The sequence below is a fragment of the Sus scrofa genome, chromosome 7 (genome assembly GCF_054392235.1).
Source record: "Sus scrofa isolate SSC_HxYL_T2T_F1_AM1 chromosome 7, Sscrofa_HxYL_maternal_Yorkshire_Landrace_v2.0, whole genome shotgun sequence".
Classification (NCBI taxonomy): Eukaryota; Metazoa; Chordata; class Mammalia; order Artiodactyla; family Suidae; genus Sus; species Sus scrofa.
The window spans coordinates 41,565,179-41,591,072 of NC_139389.1; the positions used below are offsets into that span (position 1 = coordinate 41,565,179).

The window sequence follows — 25,894 nt, forward strand, 5'->3', positions numbered from 1 at the left end:
ATACTTTGGATTTACTTATTCTTCCTTTTCTAGTTACTTATGATGGAAGCTTTGATTATTGAATCGTGACCGTTCTTCTTTTCAGTTAGAACCACTTAACACAGTAACATTTACTTCTAAGCATGACTTAGCTGTCTCCTGTAATTAAAAAAAAAAAAAAAAAAAAAAAATTGGGAGTTCCCGTCGTGGCGCAGTTGTTAACGAATCCGACTAGGAACCATGAGGTTGCGGGTTCGGTCCCTGCCCTTGCTCAGTGGGTTAACAATCCGGCGATGCCATGAACTGTGGTGTAGGTTGCAGATGCGGCTCGGATCCTGCGTTGCTGTGGCTCTGGCGTAGGCCGGCGGCTACAGCTCCGATTGGACACCTCGCCTGGGAACCTCCATATGCCGCGGGAGCGGCCCAAGAAATGGCAAAAAGACAAAAAAAAAAAAAAAATGTATTTCCCATCTTGGCTCAGTGGTTAAGGAATCCAACTAGGAACCATGAGGTTGCAGGTTCGATCCCTGGCCTTGCTCAGTGGGTTAAGGATCCGGTGTTGCCGTGAGCTGTGGTGTAGGTCACAGACGCGGCTTGGATCCCAAGTTGCTGTGGCTCTGGTGTAGGCCGGCGCTGTAGCTCCAATTTGACCTCTAGCCTGGGAACCTCCATATGCCACAGGTGTGGCCCTAGAAAAAGACAAAAAGAAAAAAAATTACTTAAAATTTTTTTACTATAGTTTATTTACAATGTTCTGTTTGTTTGTTTGTGGTTTTTTAAGGGCCGCACACACAGCATATAAAAGTTCCCAGGCTAGGGGTCAAATCGGAGCTGTACCTGCCAGACTTTGCCACAGCCATAGCAACACCAGATCCAAGCTGTGTCTGCCACCTACACCACGGCTCATGGCAATGCCAGGTCCTTAACCCCCTGAGCAAGGCCAGGGATCAAACCTGAATCTTCATGAATATTAGTCAGGTTCACTACTGCTGAGTCACAATGGGAACTCCGCATGTAATTTTCGATGTTGTGTTTTTATTTTCATTTTGTTAAAAAAATTCTCCAATTTCCCTTGAAGTTTCTTTTTGACCCATGGATAATTCAGAATAATTTCCAAATATTTGGAGATTTTGCAGTTATCTTTCTGTTATTGAGTTCTACTTTAATGCTATAGAGTCAGAGAATTTAGTTTATATGATTTCAATTATTTTACTATTTTTTTTTGCTTTTGGGGCTGTATCCATGGCATATGGAGGCTGCCAGGCTAGGGGTCTAATCAGAGCTGTAGCTGCCGGCCTACGCCAGAGCCACAGCAACACCAGATCCTAGCCACATCTGTGACCTACACCACAGTCACTGCAACGTCGGCTCCTTAACCCACTGATTGAGGCCAGGGATCGAACTCACAACCCCATAGTTCCTAGTCAGATTCATTTCCACTGCACCACGACAGGAACTCCTGATTTCAATTATTTTAAATTTGCTAAGGTTTGTTTTATGACTCAGGATATGGTCTATCTCGGTACATGTGTGTACTTGAATGTGCAGTGTGCTGTTGTTGGGTGAAGTGTTCTGTACGTGTCAAGTAGATCCAGTTGGCCAATGATGCTGTTTGTTTTTCTGTATCCTTGCTGATTTGTCTCCTGTTCCATTGATTACTGAGAAATGAAGGTTGAATTCTCCAATTTTATTTGTGGAGTTGTCCATTTTTCCTTAAATTTCTACCAGTCTTTGCTTTTATCTCGAAGCTCTGTTGTTGGGTATATACCTATTTAAGATTGTTGTGTCTTCCTGATGTGTTTATTCTTTAACCATTATGCGATATTTCTCTTTCTCCCTGAGAGTCTTCCTCACTATAAAGTCTGCTTTGACGCTACTGTAGATCTTTTAGCTTTCTTTCTTTCTTTCTTTTTTTTTTTGTCTTTTTAGGGCCACACCCATGGCATATGGAGTTTCTCAGGCTAGGGGTTGAATGGGAGCTGTAGCTGCTGGCCTGCACCACAGCCACAGCAATGTCAGATCTGAGCTGCGTCTGTGACCCACAGTACAGCTCACAGCAACACCGGATCCATGACCCACTGAGCGAGGCCAGGAATTGAATCTGAAACCTCATGGTTCCTAGTCAGTTTCCACTGCACCACAACGGGAACTCTGACAATCTCTTTTTTTTTTTTTTTTTTTTTTGTCTTTTTGCTATTTCTTTGGGCCGCTCCCGCAGCATATAGAGGTTCCCAGGCTAGGGGTCGAATCGGAGCTGTAGCCACTGGCCTACGCCAGAGCCACAGCAACGCTGGATCCGAGCCGAGCCTGCAACCTACACCACAGCTCACGGCAACGCCGGATCGTTAACCCACTGAGCAAGGGCAGGGATCGAACCCGCAACCTCATGGTTCCTAGTCGGATTCGTTAACCACTGCGCCACGACGGGAACTCCCAATCTCTCTTTTTTAATTGGTCTATTTAGACCATTGATATACACAGTTATTGATATGTTTGGATTTAGGTCTGCCATTTTATTAATTTTATTTGTTCTCTCTGTTTTTCATACTTCTCTTTCTTTTTTCCTGCTTTCCTTTGGATAATCTGAAAAAAAAAATTTCTTTGGCCTTGCCTGTGGCATGCAGAAGTTCCCAGGCCAGGGATCAAATCTGCAGCATAGCAGCAACCTGAGCCATAGCAGTGACAATGTGGGATCCTTAATCTGCTGGGCCACTAGGGAACTCCTGGATTATTTAAAAAAATTTTTTTTTTTTTTTTTTTTGTTATTTTGCTATTTCTTGGGCCGCTCCCACGGCATATGGAGGTTCCCAGGCTAGGGGTCCAATCAGAGCTGTAGCTGCCAGCCTACGCCAGAGCCACAGCAACTTAGGACCCAAGCCGCGTCTGCAACCTACATCACAGCTCATGGCAACGCCGGATCGTTAACCCACTGAGCAAGGGCAGGGACACAGGTCAGATTCGTTAACCACTGCGCCACGATGGGAACTCCCCATTTAAAATTTTAAAACAGTCCATTTTAGGGGTTCCCATCATGGCACAGTGGTTAACGAATCTGACTAGGAATCATGAGTTTGCATGTTTGATCCCTGGCCTCGCTCAGTGGGTTAAGGATCTGGCATTGCTGTGAGCTGTGGTGTAGGCCGGCAGCTGCAGCTCCGATTAGACCCCTAACCTGGGAACCTCCATATGCCATGGGTGCGGCCCTAAAAAGACAAAAGACAAAAAAAAAAAAAAAAAAAAAAAAGAAAGAAAGCAAGAAAAGAAAATAGTCCATTTTAATGGGCATAGTGAGTTTCTTACTATCTCTTTGTGTATTTTAAAAATTCCAATTATTAATTTTTTAAATAAGAAAATAAAAATACATCTTCACATGTTACCTCTGACTTTGCTTTCTGATTAGGAGTCAGGGATCAGTATGATGGGGAATATAAGACAGAACTCTGAATGTAATTTCTTTATTGTTTTCATTTGCCTACTCCCAAAATGGAATTGAGGCAAACTTTTTTGGTGTTATATATTTCTTTATGTAGATTCAATTTACTGTCTAATGACCTTTCTTTCAGCTTGAAAGACTCTTTTCAATATCTTGTAAGGCAGTTCTCATAATGACAAATTATCTGGTTTTGTTTATTTGGGAATGTCTCAATTTTTCCTTTATGATCCTAGCCACCCCCCAGTTTGGTTTGGTTTGTTTTTGCTGGGGTTTTGTTTGTTTGTTTGTTTGTTGCAGGATAGTTTTACTGGGGATAGAATTCTTGCTTGAGAGTCTTTTCCTTTCAGCACTTTGAAAATGTCATTCTAGTGCCTTCTGGCATCCATGATTTCTGAGTTCCCATTGTGGCACAGCAGTTAGGGAAACCGACTAGCATCCATGAGGACACAGGTTCGATACCTGGCCTCACACAGTGGGTTAAGGATCTGGCATTGCCGTGGCTCTGGCATAGCCTGGCAGCTGTAGCTCTGATTAGACCCCTCACCTGGGAACCTCCATATGCTGTGGGAGCAGCCCTAACAAGACAAAAGAAAACAAAAATCTAGGACTTCCCACTGTAGTGCAATGGGTTAATGATCCAGCTTGTCTCTGTGGCATTGCTGGTTCAATCTATATGCCCTGTGCACTGGGTTAAGAATCTTGCATTGCCGCAGATGTGGCAAAGGTTGAAGATGCAGCTCAGATTTGACCCCTGGCCTGGAAACTTCCATATGTCATAGGTGTGGACAAAAAAAGAAAAAAAATTCCATCTCTTTATTGATGTTCTCTTGTTTTGTTGTTGTTTTTGTCTTTTGTCTTCTTAGGGCTGCACTCGTAGCATATGAAAGTTTCCAGGCTAGGGGCTGAATTGGAGCTACAGCTGCTGGCCTATGCCACAACAACACTGGATCCTAGCCATGACTGCAACCTACACCACAGCTCAGGCAAATGCCAGATCCTTAATCCAATGAGCAAGGCCAGGGATCAAATCTGCAACCTCATGGTTCGTAGTTGGATTCATTTCCACTGCGCCATGACAGGTACTCCCTATGTTCTCATTTTGGTGAGGCATTGTCTTCATACTTCCTTTTAATTTTTTTTTTTTTTTTTTTTGGTCTTTTTAGGGCTGCACCCTTGTCATACGGAGGTTCCTAGGCGAGGGGTTGAATTGGAGGTATAGCTGCCAGCCTACACCACAGCCACAGCCACACAGCATCCAAGCCATTCTGCAACCTTCACCATGGTTCATAGCAATGCCAGATCCTTAACCCACTGAGCAAAGCCAAGGATCGAACCTTTATCCTCATGGATACTTGTTGGGTTTATTAACCACTGAGCCATGATGGGAACTCCCGTTTTAAGTCTTTAGACATTTTTTTAAAACTCTTTTAATGTATTATAACAGTTGATTTAAAATCTACTGGGTTCAACTTCTGGCGTTGTCAAGTATAGCTTCTATTGACTGCTTTTTTCCCCTTTTGTGTATGGGCAGTAGTTTACCATTTTTTTGTACATTGAAAACTGCATATTGGAGTTCCTGTTGTGGCTCAGTGGTTAACGAATCTGACTAGGAACCATGAGGTTGCGGGTTTGATCCCTGGCCTCGCTCTGTGGGTTAAGGATCCGGCGTTGCCGTGAGCTGTGGTCTAGGTTGCAGACGTGGCTCGGCTCCTGTGTTGCTATGGCTCTGGTGTAGGCTGGTGGCTACAGCTCTGATTAGACCCCTAGTCTGGGAAACTCCATATGCCACAAGTGTGGCCCTATAAAGCAAAACAAACCTGACTATTTAAAATAATGTAGGGGAATTCCCCATCATGGCTCAGTGGGAACGAATGTGACTAGCATCCATGAGGACTCAGGTTTGATCCCCGGCCTTGCTCAGTGGGTTCAGGATCTGGCGTTCCCTTGAGCTGTGGCATAGGTTGCAGACATGGCTCAGATCCCAAGTTGCTGTGGCTGTGGCATAGGCCAGCAGCTTCAGTACCAATTCGACCCCTAGCCTGGGAACTTCCATACAGCACAGGTGTGGTCCCAAAAAGACAAAAATACATAAATAAATAATGTGGCAAATCTGGATAAAAGATTCCCCCCGTTTGTTTTTGTTGCTGTTTTTTGTGGGGTTTTGTTTGTTTGTTTTGGCTGCCCTGTGGCATATGGAGCTTCCAAGCCAGGGATCAGATCTGAGTCACAGTCTCCACCTAAGCCACAGCTGTGGCAATGCCAGATCCTTAATCCCACTATACCCAGTGCTCCCAGGATGCTGCTGATCCTGTTGTGCCATAGTGGGAGCTCCTGTTGCTTTTGTTGTTGTTTCGTTTTGTTTAGTGATTTTCCTAAACTAATTCTATAAATTTTAATTTTTTTTTAAATTTTTTGCTGTATGAGCACCCTCTAAGGAAGCAGTCTTTATTTGTATTTTAAGAGAGTGAACACATATGCTGTTATTATAAGACACAGCCGAGTCCCTTTTTACCTGGATTCCTGGGGGAGAAAGTCAAAGACATGGGGAAGCAGAATAATGGAATGCAAACATAGAAACTACCTCTGTTCACCTTAGGGAGTAAATGATGTGGCCTAACTGCAGCCATTCCCAAGAGTGTCTTTGCTCACAGTAAATACTAAGTAAATGAAACGTATTCTTTGTCATGCATGGCCACTGAAGTCTCTGTTTTCTTAGCCTAATGGTCAGCTGATGACTGGACAGATTTCCTTAAATGCTTTGAGCCAATAAATCTCCTTGTCTTTGTCAGGGTCTAAGTATGGATGTTGGGGCGTGGGTTCAATGCTTTAATAGGGAGTTTACAAGTCTGCCTTAGCCTTCACCTCCTGCTTGTATAGAGCCTCACAGTCAGTCAGAGGTGAGAGATTAAGGCCTTCTCAGGTCTTCCCTGGGCATGTGCACAGCCCTGCACATTCATGTAACCTTCTTGATACCTGGGAATATTCTGGGGCTTTTCAGAGATCTTTATGGGCAACGCTTTCCCAGATATTTCTTTTTAAGGTTTTGTTATCTCCAACTGGTAATGCTGCTTCAGGCAGCTGCAGTGTGAAAGAATTGCCACTGAATTTAATTTTTATAATGCTTTGCAAATAGGGCTGTTTGCGTAGAGTGAGCTCTGAATTACTCAGAAGATAAAATGAGACAAACCCTGAGATTTTCAGCAAGCTGCCCGATAGGTCAAATAGTGACGCTTCTTTGGGGTAGGGCTTTTGGGGAGCTCCAAACCTGTTTAGTCCTCTTAGGTGGCTTCTAGGTTCCTAGTTTTCAAGGATTGGGGCAAGTTAAAATGTCACAAAGGGCACTGTTCTTTTTTTTTTTTTTTTTTTTTTTGTCTTTTAGGGCCACACCTGCGGCATATGGAGGCTCCCAGGCTAGGGGTCCAATCGGAACTGTAGCTATGCCAGAGCCATAGCCTATGCCAGAGCCATAGCAACACAGGATCGGAGCTTCATCTGTGATCTACACCACAGCTTACGGCAACACCAGATCCTTAACCCACTGAGCGAGGCCGGGGAATCCACTCTGCATCCTCATGGATGCTAGTTGGGTTCACTAACCACTGAGCCACTGTAGGAACTCCAGTGGCACTGTTCTTACTGAGACCATTTTTCTTGCAGAAACACTTCTTGGATTGTTGCAAGTCTTTGGTTAATTTCCAGAGTTCTGAAAAAGTTGATTTTGATAAATTTTTCTGTGTTTTCATTGCTTTTATGAAGGATTGTATTTTCACAGGTCCTTACTATGCCATTTCAGAAGTTAGAATTCCTGAATCCTTTTTTAAGAAATTTTTCTAGGGATTATAATGTATATAACTTTTCAGTCTATTTAGAATTAATATTTTACAACTTTCAGGGGAATGAATGTAGAAACCATATCACTATGTGGGTCCTTTTGCCCTCCGCATTTGCATTAGAGCTGTCATACCTAGTACCTCTATATACACTGAAATCCCCAATAGACAATGCTTTTTGTTTTCAACTGTCAGGTGAACTTTAATGAACTTAAAAGAAGAAAAAAGTCTATTATATTTACCTAGATATTTTATATTTTTATTTTTGCTTCATTCCTGAAGTTTCTTTTCTTCATTTGGAACTTTGATGACATGAATGGTAGAACTTTCAGTATTTTTCGATAGGCTCCTGAAGCTCTTTTCATTTTTTTCTCTTTTTTTTCCTCTTTGTTGTTCAGATTGGATAGTTTCCAACTGATTTATCTTCAAGTTCAATGACTCTCCCTCTGCCATCTCCATTCTGCTATTGAGCCCATCTAGTGAAATTTTTGTTTCTCTTACTGTATTTTTCAATTCTAAAATTCCCATTTTTTTTAATCTTTTCTTTTTCCTAGTGAGACTTACTCTCTTTCTATTCATTTTAAGAGTCTTCATGCATTTTTCTGGTTTTTGTTTTTGTCTTTTTTTTTTTTTTTTTTTTTTTTTTTGTCCTTTTAGGGCCGCATCTGCGGCATATGGAGGTTCCCAGGCTAGGAGTCTAATCGGAGCTGTTGCTGCCGTCCTATGCCAGAGCCACAGCAACACCAGATCTGAGCCAAGTCTGCAACCGATGCCACAGCTCACAGCAATGCCAGATCCTTAACCCAGTGAGTGAGGCCAGGGATCGAACCCACAACTTCATGGTTCCTAGTCAGATTTGTTTATGCTGCGCCACAATGGGAACTCCTGTTTTTTTGTTTTTGTTTTTGTTTTTGTTTTTGACCATGCCAGTGGCATGTAGTTCTTGGGCCAGGGATCCAACAGCTGTGACTCCAGCCACTGTGGTGACAATGTTGCAGAAACTGTGGCAGCAGAAAGAGACAGACGGCACTCAGAGACGTGGAATAGCCAGGTTTATTCAGCACCAGTGTGGGCTCAGAGGCGCCTCCAGAGTCTGAGCACCAGGTCTTTGTTCTGGGTGGCTTTTATACAACACAGACTTCCAGGTCTTAAGGTTTTCCCACACAAGCAGTCCTGGCCCTCCCCCTTCCCCGAGCAGACGGAGTTCCTGCCTAAGAAGCTGAACAAACAAGATTCCAAAAGCAAAACTGATAAGCAATGCATGGTGCACGGTTAGCAGGGCTGCTAGCAAGGACATAAGGTACATAGTTGCTGCACGATTACAAGAAGAGTGGTATGTGGCCAGCAAAGCCTGCTGACAGTCATATAGCTGCCTCTTCAGCTGGAAGGTTGTTTCTCTAGTTAAAACTCTGATTTCAGCAATGCCAGATCCTTAATCTGCTGTACCACAAGGGAACTCCATGCCTTCTTCTTAGATTATGATTATAATAGCTGTTTTTTTCAATTGTAGTAAAAACCAAATGTCATAAAATTTACCATCTTAATCATTTTAAAATGTATAGCTTAGTAGTGTTAACTATATTCATATTGTGCAGCAGATCTTTAGAACTTCGTCATATTGCAAAACTAAAACTCTTTACCCATTGAACAATAGCTTCCATTTCTTCCTTCCCCTAGTCCTTGGCAAATGCAATTCAACTTTCTGTTTCTATGCCTTTGATTACTTTAGATACTTCACATAAGTGGAATCATACTGTATTTGTCTTTTTGTGACTGGCTTACTTCACTTGCCATAATGCCTTCAAGATTTATTTATGTTGTAGAATGTGATAGGACTTCCTCCTTTTATAAGGCTGAATAATATTCCATTGTATGTATATACCACGTTTTGTATATTCAGTCATCCTTTGATGGACATTTGGGTTGTCTCTACCTCTTAAATGTTATGAATAATGCTTAGGGCACATGGGTATGCAAATAGCCCTTTGAGACCTTGCTTTCAGTTGTTTTGGATATATATACCCCTAAGTGGAGTTGCTAAATCATATGGTAACTCCATTTTTCTTTTTTTTTTCTTTTTCTTTTTTTAAGGTCGCACCCGCAGCATATGGAGGTTCCAGGGTCTAATCGGAGCTACAGCTGTCAGCCTAACCCACAGCCACAGCAACGCAGGATCCGAGCCATGTCTGCAACCTACAGCACAGCTCACAGCAACGCTGGAGATTTAACCCACTGAGTGAGTCCAGGGATCAAACCTGCAACCTCATGGTTCGTAGTCATATTTGTTTCCACTGTGCCATGATGGGAACTCCTTGTAACTCTATTTTTAACTTTTTGAGGAAACTCCATATTGCTTTCCATAGTGTACCATTTAACATTCCCACCAACAGTACATTAGGTTTCCAGTTTCTCCACACCCTCACAACACTTGCTATTTTCTGGGTCTTTTTGATAGTGGTCGTCCAGGTGAATGTGAAGTGATGAAGTGAAGCAGTTTCTATAATGATTTATGATATTGAGCATATTTTCATATGCTTGTTGGCTATTTCTATACTTCTTTGTATATTCAATGCTTTTGTTATTTTTTTTTTTTTTAAGGGCCGTATGTATGGCATATGGAAGTTCCCAGGCTAGGGGTCGAATCCAAGCTATAGTTGCTGGCCTATGCCACAGCCTCAGCAACTGGGGATCCGAGCCAAGTCCATGACCTATAACACAGCTCATAGCAACACCGGATCTTCAACCCATGGAACGAGACCAGGGATCGAACCTGCATCCTCATGGATCTTAGTTGAGTTCGTTAACCACTGAGCCATGAAGGGAATGCCCGCTTTTGTTAATTTTTAAATTGGGCTATTTGTTTTTGTTGTTGCTCTTGTACAATATCTGTTATAAAAATCTTTGTCTCTTACAAGATACAAGAATAATAGACAAAAGTCAATCACTTTCCTATATACCAGCAATGAACAAATGGGATTTGAAATTAAAAACACAATACTATTAATGTTAGCATTCCCTAAAATGAAATCCTTAGGTATAAATTTAACAAAATATATACAAGATCTATAGGAGGAAAATTATAAAACTCTGATGAATGAAATCAAATAATTAAATAAAACAGAAAGCTATTCCATGTTCATGGATAGGAATACTCAATACTCTTTTAATGTCAGTTCTTCCCAATATATCTATAGATTCAACAAAATTCAAAATCCCCACAAGTTACTTTATGGATATTGACAAACTAAATCTAAAGTTTATGTGGATAGACAAAAGATCCAGAATAGCCAACATATTATTGAAGAAAAAAACCAGGTTTGAGGACTGATATTACCCAACATGAAGACTATAAAGCTACAGTGATCAAGATATAGCAAAGGGGAGTTCCTGCTGTGGTACAGTGGTTTGGCGGCATCTCTGCAGCAGCAGGATGCAGGTTCAATCCCCAGCACAGCACAGTGGGTGAAAGGATCGGGCATTGCCGAAGCTGGGAAATAGGTCATAGCTGCAGCTGGGATCTGATCCCTGGCCTGGGAACTCCATATGCTGCAGGGTGGCCAAAAAAGAAAAAAAAAGATGTAGCACAGGAACAGACAAATAGATTAATAGAAATAGAGAGCCCAGAAATAGACCTGCATAAATATAGCCAACTGATTCTTTGACAAAGGAGAAATGGCAATACAATGGAGCAAAGATAGTCTTTTCAAAAAATAGTACTATGGAGTTCCCGTCGTGGTGCAGTGGTTAACGATTCCGACTAGGAACCATGAGGTTGCGGGTTCGATCCCTGCCCTTGCTCAGTGGGTTAACGATCCGGCGTTGCCGTGAGCTGTGGTGTAGGTTGCAGACGCGGCTCGGATCCTGCGTTGCTGTGGCTCTGGCGTAGGCCAGTGGCTACAGCTCCGATTCAACCCCTAGCCTGGGAACCTCCATATGCTGCGAGAGCGGCCCAAGAAATAGCAAAAAGACAAAAAAAAAAAAAAAAAAAAAAATAGTACTAGAACAACTGGATATCCAAATTGAAAAAAAATGAACCAAGGTGTTCCTGTCGTGGCTTAGTAGTTAATGAACCTGTCTGGTATCCATGAGAATGAGGGTTTGATCCCTGGCCTTGCTCAGTGGATTAAGGATCCGGTATTGCTGTGAGCTGTGGTGTAGGCTGCAGACATGGCTTGGATCCTGTGTTGCTGTGGCTGTGATGTAGGCAGTTGTAGCTCCAATTTGAGCCCTAGCCTGAGAACCTCCATATGCCATGGCTTCGGCCCTAAAAAGACAGGAGACAAAAAAAAAAAAAAAAAAAAATTAGCAGAGACACAGATCTTGCATCTTTCACAAAAATTAATTCCAAATGGATCATAGAACTAATTGTAAAACACAAAATTATGAAACTTTTAGAAGAGAACTTTGGCACAAACGTAGGTGACCTTTGGTATGATTATAAATTTTTAGATACAACATCAAAGGAATGATCCATGAAAGAAATAAGTGACATACTGGACTTTGTTTTTTGTTTTTTTTTTTTGTCTTTTTGCCATTTCTTGGGCCGCTCCCACAGCATATGGAGGTTCCCAGGCTAGGGGTCCAACTGGAGCTGTAACTGCCAGCCTACGCCAGAGCCACAGCAATGCAGGATCCGAGCTGCCTCTGCGACCTACACCACAGCTCACGGCAACTCCGGATTGTTAACCCACTGAACAAGGGCAGGGATCGAACCCGAAACCTCATGGTTAGTTGGGTTTGTTAACCACTGAGCCACTATGGGAACTCCAGTTTTTTTTTTTTTTTTTTTTTCTTTTTTTTTTCTTTTAATGGCTTCACCTGCAGCTGATTGAAGTTCACAAGCCAGGGATGGAATCCTAGCTGCAACTGTGACCTACTATGCAGCTGCAGCAATGCTGGCTCTTTAAGCCACTGTTCTGGGTTGGGAATCAAACTGACAGCCTTAGCAGATACTCTGGCTGCTGCAGAGACAATGCCGGGTCCTTAACCTGCTGTGCTACATCAGGAACTCCAGTTGCTTGTTTGTTTAAATCACTTTGGTTTTGGGGAGAATGCACTACAGGGATCCCAGCTGGAGACAGGCACAATGATTTGGAGATTACTGGAGAAATTCTGATGAGAAAGGGTGACTGCACCATTGGTGGCAATGGGAATGGAGAAGAGTGGACAGATTTGAGAATTAGTAGGTAAATTAATTAGTAGGTAAGTGCATATTGGTGCCTACAGGGAATGAGGAAGGTTGGGCCCCCCTCATATTTATGTTTGGACCAATGGTGGTGACTCTGACAGGAAAAAGAGCAGGCTTATGGGTGAACAGAAGGTCTGACCTGAATTTATGGGTGTGAGGTGACCGAGTGGGGATGTTCGGAAGACTTTTGGCTACGTTGGTCTGAAGATTGGAAGAGAGGTTTGGCATTGGAAGCCATCTGTGTCCATATGGTAAGATGGCATAGGTGGCACTCCTTTTTTCCTCAGGATCTTTGTTCCGTATCTGCAGTGGATGTACCATATGCTGCACGTTGGGGATACAACGGTGAACAAGAAGACTGGGTTTCTGGAGTTCCTGTCATGGTGCAGCAGAAAGGAATCCGACTAGGAACCATGAGGTTTTGGGTTTGATCCCTGGCCTTGCTAAGTGGGTTAAGGATCCGGTGTTGCCCGTGAGCTGTGGTGTAGGTCGCAGACACAGCTTAGATCTGGTGTTGCTGTGGCTGTGGTGTAGACTGGCGAAACAGCTCCAATTCGACCCCTAGCCTGGGAACCTCCACCAGCGGCCTAAAAAAAAAAAAAAAGACTGAATTTCTGCTCTCAAGTGTCTTAATCTATAAAATTAAAATGATCTATAAAATCAAAATAATAGTGATATTAAGAGAGATGAGTTGGAAGTTCCTGTTGTGGCTCAGCAGCAAGACGTCCGACTAGTATCCAGGAGGATCCATGAGGACGCGGATTCCATCCATCCCTGGCCTCACTCAGTGTATTTCCGATCCTGCGTTGCTTGAGCTGTGGTGTAGGTCGCAGACACGGCTTGGATCCTGCGATGCTGTGGCTGTGGTGTAGGCCCAGGGAACTTCCATATACCGCAGGTGCGGCCCTAAAATGCAAAAAAAGAAAAAAGAAAAAAAAAAGAAAGAGAGAGAGAGCTGAGTTGAATTCCGTTCTCGTTCCCAGAGCAGAAAAAGATACTTGCATACTTTAGCTTTTATAACCTGTTCGGGCTGGGTCTTTTGCGCAGGCGCCCTGGACTGCCCTGGGGGCAGGGGGTGGGGCGGGCCTGAACCGAGAGCTCTGCCCCGGGGCCTGGGCCCGGGAGGGTGGAGGGAGTGGGCTGCCCTGACGTCATCAAGCTGCGCGGCCCGCAGGGCGGGACCCAGAGCGCGACAGCGCGGCCGGCAGATCCGGGCGGGCTTGTGGGGAAGCGAAACTGAGGGAGGAGGCGGCTCTGGCAGCGGCAGGGCCAGGCCTGGTGGCGGCGGCATCGGCGGCCTGATTCCCCCCTCTCCGCTCCTTGGCAGCTCGCCCTCTTCCCTCAGCGTGAGTGCCGACGCGCGGCCCGGGGGGAGCGAGCGGGCGGGCGCGCGGGCTCAGCATCCACTCCTCTGCCGCTGCCTCGGCCCCCCCACCGGCGGTCGTGACCCTCACCGCCCCCTCTCTCTCCTCTCCTCCCTTATACCCTTTCCCCCCGCGCCCTCTCCCCAATTCTCCAGCTCCGCGCAGCCCGAGCTGCTGCTGACAAACGTCTTGCGCACACATTCACACACTCACGTTATCTACAAATGAAGACTGGCCCGGGGTTTATGGGAGCTCTTCTCTTACCCGTATGAATAGGGATGGCAGTGCAAAACCGAGGCCCGGGGAGGGAAGACTGGAGAGGGAATTTGAACCCTTAACCTTGGGGAGCAGCAGGTAGAACCAGGCCTTCTGCCTTCCACGTAGAAGTTCCCTGCCAGGACACATTCTTTTGCCCTGTGTAGGTCACTTGAGCTGGGCACTGGTTAGCTGTGTGGCCTTACCCTCTCGGGCCTCAGTTTTTTTTTGTAGTGGAAAAGGGGAAGGTTGGGTGAGGTGATTTAGGAAGGCCCAAATCTATGGTGGTTTGGGAGGAGCATCAGTCTCCTGCTTTTCGCACACTGCTTCTCCTTTCCTTTCACCCACCTAAACCCAGTTACTGAGTGCTTCCAGTCTCCCGCAGAGTCGCTAAGAATCAGAAGGCCAGTTTTTGCTTAAGTTATAGGCCTTTTGGGGGGCCTTTTTTTTGGGTGGGGGGGAATTTAAGACCGCCCTTTAAAGTGAAATGTGGCGCAGCCTGGTTTTGCTTTCTGTTTATTCAACGGTCTCCCGTTCTTTCTACTGGCCCAGGGTAGCTCCTGCCTGTCCCTAGTAAGAGGCTGCCTCCTTAGGAAGGATGAGATTTTTTTTTGTTGGGTTAGCCGACTCATCCTTGAGCTGGAGAGAAGTGAAAGGTGATTCATGTTTGAATCATGAAGGGATCAGTGGTATCTTTGGATCTCATCACTCTCTCGCTGCTGTGACCCATGCACCTCTCCTCTACCAAGGAATTGCAGCCCAGGTGGTCACCCACCTGTTTTGAGTACTTTCTCTTTTCTGAGTTCTCTTACAGCAAACAGTAGAGTGTAAACCACACTGTATTCACTTCTACTTTTGCTTTTTCTTTAATTTGATCGTTCATTAAGCTTTCAGGAATCTCATCATCACTTTATTTCATCTCATTTTTTTCCCCCTTCATGCCCTCCTCTCATGCTTACTCATGGGCATGGATGATGGTGACATGGTGCCTTTGCTGTTTCCATTCTTTTTTGTGGACGTGGGGTTCTTGTCCTTAAAATTATTGTTTCGGTACATAGGTCCTAGGATAGGCTATCTCCGGTCCCACTAGTTTTCCCATTCTTCTGTTTTCTCGGTCCTAAGTCAACCACAGCTTCCATTCCTTACTCTGTTTAAAAAATTTCCCAATTCTTCCATGTTTTAAACATCCTGAAGTAAATCAAAACCCAGTATTTGTATCATACTGTGTAATCTCTCAATTGTCCTGGTACAATAATAATAGTGATGAGAGCAGTCATTCTAGGATGGTCTTCTCAATCTGGAAATATATTTTCATTTTATGGCCACACTCGTAAGCATATAGAAGTTCCCAGGCTAGGGACTGAATCTGCGCCAAAGCTTCAACCTGAGCTACAGCTAGGGCAATACTGTCCTTTAACCCACTGCACCTGGTCAGAGATTGAACCCATGCTTCTACAACACCCAGAGTTGCTGAAGTTGGATTCCTAACCTACAGCACTACGGCTGGGAACTCTGGAAATATTTGTGGATAGTCATTAGCTTTCACAGTTAATTTCCATTGTACAGTGGTGTCACACATGGGCAATGTTGTATGAAAAATGTAGAATAACAACCGCCTATGGTGTTTTTCCCTCTATGGCTTGTGGAGTTGATCTATGACTTTGGTATCTAACACCAGTGGCCCAGGGGCTTCTGGGTCTGTGAACACCACATTATCCAATAAATTCCACATTTTTCAATCAGAGCTTGGCTAGTGTCCTTCTTGGACCTCATTCTGAGGAAGAAGCTACTCAAGTGCTGGCACTGCAAGCTGTTTGGGGTTGCCAGCTTTCATCCCATTGATGGTTTGTATTTTGGAGTCCCTGCTGTGAGCCTTGTGGCTCTGACAAGGGCAGCTGACTATCTGGATTTGTGGTTGCAGTAACAATGAAGAGGAGAAATGATCCAGAATGCACTGCCCCTATCAAGAAACAGAAGAAAAGAGTTGCAGAGCTTGCTCTGAGCCTCAGCTCTACGTCTGATGATGAACCTCCCTCCTCAGTCAATCATGCGGCAAAAGGTAAGCCTACCTGTGTGGTCAGAGGCCACTGACTGTCTGGTTGTTTGAATCCCTGATGCCTGACTTGGGCAGAATACTGTCCACGGCCCCTTGAGGAAAATTAGGCAAATGCTACAGAGATATTGGCGGCAGACTCTCTTCCCTTCTACCATCCTCCTGCAAAGAGTGGGGAACTTGTTTTAACTAAAAAATTGGAATTTGGGCCGCTGTGTCTTAATTCTGTTGCTGGTCCTTCAGCAGGTGACACTCTCTTGCTCCCTTAATCCAGGTGGAAGTAGTGGTGAGCATCGAGGGCCCTGTGCTCTTAATGCTGTTAATGATCCTGGGGCTCTATCACAGGGCTGGGCTCTTTGCTGCGGTGATCTGCTCTCATTCCCCTCAGGTTTTTGCATTCTGTTTCCTCAATTTTCTTAGTAGTTAATGGTCAGAAACACATCCAAATGAATTGGAGCATCCTGTATTCACTGTTTATATTAAGCTCTAAGGATTTCACTGGTCTGGTTGAAACTAGCACTTTGCTTTGCCTGTTTTTTAGGGTTGTAGATGTTCACAGTTTCCAAAGGTGCTTTCTGTGAGAAATTATAAAGTGTGTGTCTTGAAGCTTGCCTGAGATACCAGACAATTGGAGGTGGCTCCCTTTGCATTTGCCTTGACTTGCCAGCTGTATTAATTTCCTCGGGCTGCTATAACAAAATACCACCAACTGGGTGGCTTAAGACAACAGAAATTTATTTTCCACACTTCTGGAGGTTAGAAGTCTAAAATCAAGGTGCTGGCAGGGCCATTCTCCCTCTCAAGTCTCTTAGGAAGAATCCTTCCTGACTGCATCTAGCTTCTGGAGGTTGCTGGCAATCCTTGGTGTTCCTTGGCTTGTAGCAGCATAACTCCAATCTCCTCCTCTGTCTTCCCTCTGTGTGTGTCCGTGTTCGGATATCCCTGTTCTTATAAGGACATCATTTAGTGGGTGAGGGCACACTCTAATCCAGAATGCCCTCTTCTCAATTTGATCATATCTGCAAAGACCCTGTTTCCCAATGCCATGTTCCCAGGTGCTAGGCGGTCATGACCCTCGGACACTGTTTAACCCAGTGCACCAGCAGTCTTGCATTTTGGATCCTCTGGTGGATCCCTGGTAAATTGAAGTGAAATTTGGTGACAGATTGGTGACTGAAAGAGTGTGAAAAATCCATGGAGTATGGTAGAAAATAGTTTATTCTCAAGTTGTGGGCTAACTGTAGGGCAGTTACTTATCAGCTGTACCAAGTAGCTGGTCCAGAAAGGAGAAGCTTGACAGGCCTTAACAGCTAATGAAGCATTTGCTGCAGTGGTAGTCCTGGCTGGGGAAGAGACTGTCTTATAATCTTGTGTGTGGAGATATTCATGCCTTTAAAGTTGCCATGGTGGATTCTGGGGGGCGGGGGTGAGAAAGGCTGTATGTAATTGAGATTACTAAGTGGGAAGGCAAAACTATATTGGGTGTATTGGTTCTAAGGGCTGTCAAGGAAAGGGAGTTTCACTTGTTACCTGGGATTAGAGCACTTTGATGAAGGTTTCATGTCCTTGGGCAGGGCTGCGGGGTTGAGGGAGAAACGGCCTGCAAGGGAGAAAGGGAGAGCATGTCTGGGGGAATAAATGATGCTTTGATGGTGGAAGTATCTTGTTTTAAGTGAACCTTGGGGGATGTTTGCTCTCAATAAGATGACTCCAAGTTAGAGGAAGGGATATGGTGAAGGATTTTTCAAGGGAACCAGTTGTTTGTTTGTTTGTTTGTTTGTTTGTTTGTTTTGGCTGCCCTGAGGCATATGGAGTTCCTGGCGCAGGGATCAGATCCAAGCCACAGCCACAAACCAAGCCGTAGCTGTGGTAACACTGGATCCTTAACCCACTCTGCTGGACTGGGGATTGAACCCGCATTCCAGTGCTTCCAAGACACTGCTTATCCCATTGGGCCATGGCAGGAGCGCCTTGAGGGAACCAGTTTAATTTAAATTTCAAGCTTTTAAAAATGTGACTGTGCTGAATTTTATAACTGGCAAATAGAACCAGAATATACAAATGTGTTACTCTCATTTAATCTGAGACTGTAACTACTATATACTATTGAAGTTTGTATATTAAATGGTTGTAAAGGTAACATTATATTGACTATAACTTCTGTTCAGGAGCGTTTCTATGCTTGGAAATAACTAAGATCCATATTCATAAAAAAATGTGACTGTGAACTGAGACTGTCTTCCTCCCTCCCACAAACTTCCTTTTTATTTTTTTGTCTTTTTAGGGCCGCACCCGTGGCATATGGAGGTTCCCAGGCTAGGGATCTAATCAGAGGTGAAGCCACTGGCCTACGCCACAGCCACAGCAACGACCGATCCGAGCTGCATCTGCAACCCACACCACAGCTCATGGCAATGCCAGATCCTCAACCCACTGAGCAAGGCCAGGGATGGAACTCGCAACCTCATCGTTCCTAGTCGGATTCGTTTCCCATGCACCATGGTGGGAACTCCCCTCCCACAAACTTTAATTGTACCAAATGGCTTTAACCTTTCCTAGAAGTAGCACCATATGACTCGGTCAGGATTGCCTCTTGCTGTTGTGTGTACAAAATGGAAAGCTAGAGGTGGCCAGTACCTTGTATGTGTCTGGCAATAGGCCAGCTGCTCCCTTTTATTTGCAGAAAATGAGGCAGGAGGCAGAGGCAAATAGACCTTGCTAGATTTCTCCCAGACCAGCTAATTTTAGGAAGGGACAGCTCCATATTGACACAACAACTCTGAGAGCGGGAGGCTGGTGTCTTCATCAGTAAGACTGCTGTCTGGGCCTCTCCTCCTGCAGTCTCAGGCTGGGCATGGAGTAAATGCTTAGTAAATATTTACTGAATAGAACTGAGAGAAAGTAACAGTAGTATCTTTTCCAAGAAGCTTAAGATGCTTTGCCTCTTTCATTTTGCCTCTCCCTCCTCAGTCTACAGAGGATCATTTCATTAAGTACTTAGCATTTATATCATCTCTGTTCTGTCTTGGCTTCTCTGAGGCATCCCTTGGACAGTGTGCCCTGGTAGTTTACTGTCTTGCCAGCAATTCCATATCCCTTGAGATCTGTATGTCGCTTTTCTATTCAAGTCATTGCGTTAAAGCAGGTGTGTTTCCTGTTGCTCCAAACACCACTACCTGGATGTACTGCTGAACAGATGATTGAAAAATGCTCTTTAGGGAGTAGAAATAGAAAAACAAACAGTACATTGCCGTTTCTGTCTGTCTGGGCCTTGTTTGTGCTTCCTCTGCTCGATCAATGTGATGACTCATTAATAAATCTAGTTTAATCACTTTGTTTATTTCACATTACTGACAAGGGAGCATTGCCAGTCAGACTGACATCTGACCAGACTAAAGAACAGGGATGTTGTTTTCATGGCCACTGGGCCATCATGTCTTCTTTTGAGTATTTTAAGAGGAATTTGAAGGCAATTTCAAGCCTAAGCAAACTCTTGGAAATTTGCCATTACATAACAACCTTTTGAAGCAGGGAGAGGCAGATGGAGGTCATTTTGTTCTTTCTGATTATTCGTTACAGGGAAACTGAGGTCTAGACCCCAAGGCAGTTTCCTGGTCTCCTCCACTGTTGGATCTCCTGTGGGCTCTTGGCCCTCCCACAGCCTGTTGCTTTGGAAATTGCCAGGTTCCTTCGCTGGCACCACACTATAAGTGCTTTCCCTTCCACTAGGTTTAATTTTTCCCTAAATAGGCTATCTTCCCCGAAACACCATCGCCTTCCTGTCAGCCCAGATTCATGTCCTTAATCAAAAACTTCCTTTAACGGTATCTGTTTAAATTGCTCTAACGAGTTACCATTTGTCCAGCATGAAGGAGAATTTGAGTCTTTAAACAGGAATGAGTGTGTTCCACAGCAGTTGTTAGGCAGGATGTGAGGTTTATTAAAATCCATAATTTATTCTTCTGTATCTGTGTGTTGCTCACCTTGGCCATTAGTGCCTAGAGCTGCCCCTCCTTGTGTGTTGTCACTTGTATTTTTCAATCTTGGCATGTTTGACCTACTGTTCTGTTATGAAAAATTTTGCCAGTAGCTGGAAAACCTCTGATTCTTCTATAAAATGAACCTTTTCTTCTTTGAAATGATTTGAGAGTAAAGATTTCTATCAGGTAGAGAAGAAATCTTACATGAAAACTCTAAATAATGTTTTGGGCTCTCTAGTAGGTTTTAGAAGGGAGCTCCTAGGGAGTTAAATGGGAATGCCACCCAGCTTTGGCAAGTTCTTAATGAAACTAATGATTTTAATAGACTGACCTTATTACTTCTCTTAATTTATATCCTCATTACAAGATTGTTTGCTCAGTGTTTGCTAAATTCTTATCAGTCTTGGGAGGTTAAACCTCCTCTTTAAGTTCCTGCTGCAACCAAGACAGTTGCCTCCTTTTCATTTGAAAAGAGTGGCCCCAAAGGCCCAGGGGTGAAAATGAGTAGTGGCTGTGGCTGTCTCTGGACATCAGGACTAATCTAGGGAACTTTATCTTAAATCATGTCAGGCTAAGAATTGGCTTTCAATACCAAATGAAATAAAATAGAGAAATAAAGCTTATCTGTAATCCAGCACACTTCTTGACCTCACAAAGAACAGTCTAGTAGGATGATTGCTGTCCTCTGAAGATATGTATGGAAAGGAACCAAATTCTTTACAAAGCTTAGAATGATCCTTTATTTTTTATTTATTTTTTTCTTTTTTGGCTGCCCTGCAGCATATGGAGTTCCTGGGCCAGGGATCATATCCCAGGTGCAGCTGCGACCTATGCCACAGCTATGGCAACACCAGATATCCTTTAACCCACAGGCTGGGGATGGAACCTGCATCCTGGTGCTGCAGAGATGTCGGTGATCCTGTTGCAACATAGCGGGAACTCCACTTTATTTCTTTATAGCTTTTTTTTTAAACTCTAATTTTCAAAATAGTATATTGTCATTTCTCACCTTGAAAATGCAGAAAAGGGAAAACAGAAAATAAATATCACAGCACCTCTCAGTTTCCATGGTAACTCACTGGTAATGTTCTGGGTCTTTCCTTCTGAGGGGCACTCCCTGGCACTCTGTGATGTGTGCTGCATTGGTCCACGTAAGCAGCTCAGCTTCTTATTGAGGGAATTAGGTAGCCACCTTAAGAGGACGAAGGGAGATTTGTTGTCTCTCATTCAGGGATATTTTCAACCAGAATTCCTCCTTGCTGACTGCTTAGGAGCCAGGAATTTGGTTGTAAGTTTATTCTAATTTTTTCACCCATATTCACCTGCCTTTCTTTTGCAAAATGTTATAATCCTAAAAAAGGCATATTTATCTTAGCTATTGGATTCTTAAGCCCTCTGAAGGTAGCATTGTTACTTTTGGATGGTATTCCTTTGTATATAGAATGCACCTTTTATTTTTTTGTTTCTATTTTAAAATTATTTTATTTTTGTTTTGTTTTATTTTATTTTTAGGGCTGCACCTGCAGCATATGGAAGTTCCTGGGCTAGGGGTCCAGTTGGAGCTACAGTTACTGGCCTGTGCCACAGCCATAGCAACGTGGGATCCAAGCCACATCTGTGACATATGCCTCAGTTTGTGGCAACACTGGATCCTTAACGCACTGACTGGGGCCAGGGATTGAACCCTCGTCCTCAAGGAGATGGTGTTGAGTCCTTAACCTGCTGAGCCATGACGGGAACTCCCTAGCATGCACCTTTTGTAAAACACGTCCTGGACCAGAGTTGTTGACATTAAGCAATATTAGTGTTTTGTTCTCTGGGAGACCTGACAGATGTTCTGTTTCATTCAGCCTGCTGGAGTGCAGGGTGCCAACTAATAGTCCAAGGGGTCTCACTCAGTTCTCTCTTGGATATAAGTATTCCATTCTCATGCTTAAACTCTTGTTGAATCTTTAAAAAAAATTTTTTTTTAGAACATCAGATTTTTAGAGCACTTTAAGGTTCATAGCAAAATTGAAAGTACAACAGTATCTCCTACACCTCCTGCATATGCAGAGCCTCCCCCATTAGCAACATCTCTTACCAGAGTGGTACATTTGTTACAGTTGATGAACCTGTGTTGATACAGATTATCATCCAGAGTTCATAGTTTATATTATGCTTCATTCTTGACTTTGTACACTCTGTGGGTTTGAACAAATGTGTAATAACATGTATCTTACATTTCTTGGGGCTAAATGTCTTGCACTACAGGTGTGAGGTGTTATAAGAGGGAATGTCCTAAGGAGCTGTACACTTAGTAGGCACTTAGTAAAGATGACAACTGGGTGGCAATACTTTAAATTCACTACAGTGAGCACTTAATTAATTTCTGTTAAATGCGAAGCCTCAGTTCAGGTGTTGGAGATAGAAAGTTGATTGTGGGCGTTCCTGTCATGGTGCAACAGAAACGAATCCAACTAGGAACCATGAGGTTGCAGGTTCGATCCCTGGCCTCACTCAGCGGGTTGAGGATCCATTGTTGCCGTGAACTGTGGTGTAGGTTGCAGATGTGGCTTGGATCTGATGTTGTTGTGGCTATAGTATAGGCCAGAAGCTGTAGCTCTGATTGGACCCCTAGCCTGGGAACCTTCATATGCTGCAGGTGTGGCCCTAAAAAGCAAAAAAATTAAAAAGTTGATTGTGACTCCAGCAGTGACCCTGTCCAGTGGTGGCATGTGGTGATAACTAGCTCTCAGGCAATGTGTGAGTGCTGTGCTGATGGTGTGATGCTGGTGCTCCTGGAGCACCATGGAAGGGAGAACTAGGCCTGGGGTGCTGAGGAAGGCTTCTGTCTTCTCTGAATGGCAGCCCTTAGCGAGTTTGTGTTCTCATGGGGAGGTGGGTAGATCAGGGCAGGCAGGCTTTACAGTGAGGATGTAATCCTCAAGTTATGAACACCTATATAGTGCCCATTTGGGGTATATAAAGAATCATTTTACATGGCTGCCCTCTGTGCCTTTTCTCAATGTTTCCCATGAGCAGCCGAACTTTGACTCATTTCAGGGACTTCCTTTCTTAAATGGATTGTGTTACATTGCTAAGTTAATTTTTTTCTTTTTAAACATTAAAAAAAAAAATTTTTTTTTTTTTTTTTGGCTTTCTAGCGCTGCACCTGCAGCATGTGGAGGTTTCCAGGCTAAGGGTCAAATCGGAGCTATAGCTGCCAGCCTACATCACAGCCATAGCAACGCCAGATCTGAGCCAAGTCTGTCACCTATATACCACAGTACACGGCATTGCTGGGTCCTTAACCCACTCAACCAAGCCAGGGATCAAACCTGCAACCTCATGGTTTCTGGTCAGATTTGTTTCTGCTGTGCCCCAATGGAACTCCAAATTTATTTTTATTTTTATTTTTTGCTTTTATAGGGCTGCACTTGCGGCATACGGAAGTTCCCAGGCTATGGGTCAAATCAGAGCTATAGCTGCCAACCTACACCACAGCAACATGGGATCTGAGCCGTGTCTGTGACCTACACCACAGCTCATGGCAATACCAGATCCTTGACCCACTGAGTGAGGCCAGGGATTGAACTTGCCTCCTCCTGGATACTAGTTGGATTTGTTTCTGCTGAGCCACAACGGGAACTCAAAAATGTTTTTTTCTTATTAGGTCTGCACCTGTGGCATATGGAAGTTCCCAGGCTACGGGTGTAATCGGAGCTGCAGCTGCTGGCCTGCGCCACAGCCATAGCAATGCCAGATCCCTGCCGCATCTGTGACCTATGCCACAGCTCACGGCAACTCGATCCTTAACCCACTGAGTGGGGCCAGGGATTGAACTCGCATTCTCATGGACCTTAATTGGATTCTTAACCCATTGAGCCAAAATGGAAACTCGTATTTTAAATTTTAATAGATAATATATTCTTATTGTTCATAAATCAAAAATATAAAAAGATAGCCAATATAAACTCTAGTGGTATAAAAATATAGCAACTTTCACTTTTTTGGGGAGTTCCCACTGTGGCTTAGCAGTAACAAACCCGAGTAGGATCTATGAGGATACAGGTTTGATCCCTGGTCTCGCTCAGTGGGTTAAGGATCCCGTGTTGCCATGAGGTGTGGTGTAGGTTGCGGTTGCAGACACGGCTTGGATCCTGCATAGCTGTGGCTGTGGTATAGGCTGGCAGCTGTAGCTCTGATTTGACCCCTAGCCTGGGAACTTCCATATGCCGCAGGTACAGCCCTAAAAGGTGAAAAGAAAAAAAAAGTTTCATTTCTTGCACTTCCACTTGTTCCAAGTAATCATTTTGGTATTCTGTTTCCATGCCTCAACCCTTACACGTATGGATAATCATGTTTATTGGCCTTATATATTTTTCCTTCCAAAAGCTCTTTTTGCAATTATAAGAAATAAAAACATATATTCTTTTAAAAAATTTTTTAGGAGTTCCCATCGTGGCTCAGTGATTAACGAATCCAACTAGGAACCATGAAGTTGTGGGTTCGATCCCTGGCCTTGCTAAGCGGGTTAAGAATCTGGCGTTGCCGTGGGCTGTGGTGTAGGTTGCAGACCCAGCTCAGATCCCATGTTGCTGTGGCTCTGGCGTAGGCCGGTGGCTACAGCTCTGATTCGACCCCTAGCCTGGGAACCTCCATATGCCGCGGGAGCAGCCCCTTAGAAAAGGCAAAGAGACAAAAAAAAAAAAAAAAAATTTTTTTTTTTAATTTTTTGGCTGCACTTGGGGCATATGGAAGTTCCCAGGCCAAGGACCAGATCTGAACTGAAGCTGCGACTTATACCACAGCTGTAGCAATGCTGGATCCTTAACCCACTGTGCTGGGCCAGGGATGGGACGTGTTATCACTGCAGAGACAATGCCAGATCCTTAACCTGCTGTGCCACAGTGGGAACTCCCATAAATACATATTCTTTTTTTTTTAATTTCTTTTTTGGCTGCCCTGCAGCATTGGGAGTTCCCGGGCCAGGGATCAGGATCCAGACTGTACTTGCATCCTACGCCATGGCTGGGGCAATGCCAGATCCTTAATCTGGTCTGCCAGGGCGGGGATTGAACCTGCACCCCAGCACTGCAGACACGCCCACCAGTTGTGCCACAGTGAGAACTCCAAAGATACACATTCTTGTTGTCCCTCTTTAGTACAAGAGTTAGGATGCCATACTCATGAATATGGTCTAGGTTTTCTGTTACTCAGTTGACGGTGTGTCTTGGTGATCTCACCATTTCCATACATAGAATGAAGGTTCCCAAGTTTCCTTGGTTCTTGGCACTCTTAGTGGTGCCCTAACTTTTTTCACTGTGCCTCTCAGAAACCAAAAGAAATACCTACTGGTTTATTAAGTACATAGATCTAAATAACAAGCATTTATATCCTAACAATAAATAGGTATTTAAAAGAATAATGTTAATAACTTGAAGACATTTAAAAAATTTTATTCTTAAAAAACAAGGACATTATTAATGAGATTTCTGTGCTGTTGCGCACAGTACAGCTTCTCAAGCCTTGGGATCAGATTGGGCACCACCACCCTCATTTCCTTTTCAGCATTCCTCCTGGCTTGCAGTTTATAACCATTTTCAATGGAAATATGCAGAAATTGTTTACCAAATCTGTTTCCAAGTTTGCCTGAGAAACTACCTGAATAAAATTACATTGGGTTGAAGTATCTTTCAGGAGATTCATGGGTCTGAAAAAGAGAGAAAGGCCCAGTCACAGTGACTATGGATTATCTAGACTATGGATTATCCACTTTTGGGCAGGAGGCAGTTAACCCACCACTCTGGCACTTGTTAAGGTTGGTCTT

General features: G+C 43.9%; 1 protein-coding gene across 4 annotated transcripts in view; it reads left to right on the plus strand.

Annotated features, from left to right (window-relative positions):
• Positions 1 to 13,607: 13,607 nt before the first annotated feature.
• Positions 13,608 to 25,894, plus strand: part of CMTR1 (cap methyltransferase 1) — a 63,330-nt gene continuing 51,043 nt past the window's right edge. For 3 of the 4 annotated variants that reach the window (XR_014810080.1, XR_014810081.1, XM_001924210.6), the window contains exons 1-2: positions 13,608 to 13,776; positions 15,971 to 16,108. Coding sequence is in view for 2 of the 4 variants with exons in the window: in XM_001924210.6 (XP_001924245.4) it covers positions 15,976 to 16,108 (133 nt within the window). In the remaining 2 variants the exon portion in view is untranslated. Of the gene's footprint in view, positions 13,886 to 14,270; positions 16,109 to 25,894 lie in introns of all 4 variants that reach the window. The other variant, XM_084968011.1, reaches the window with a different exon arrangement.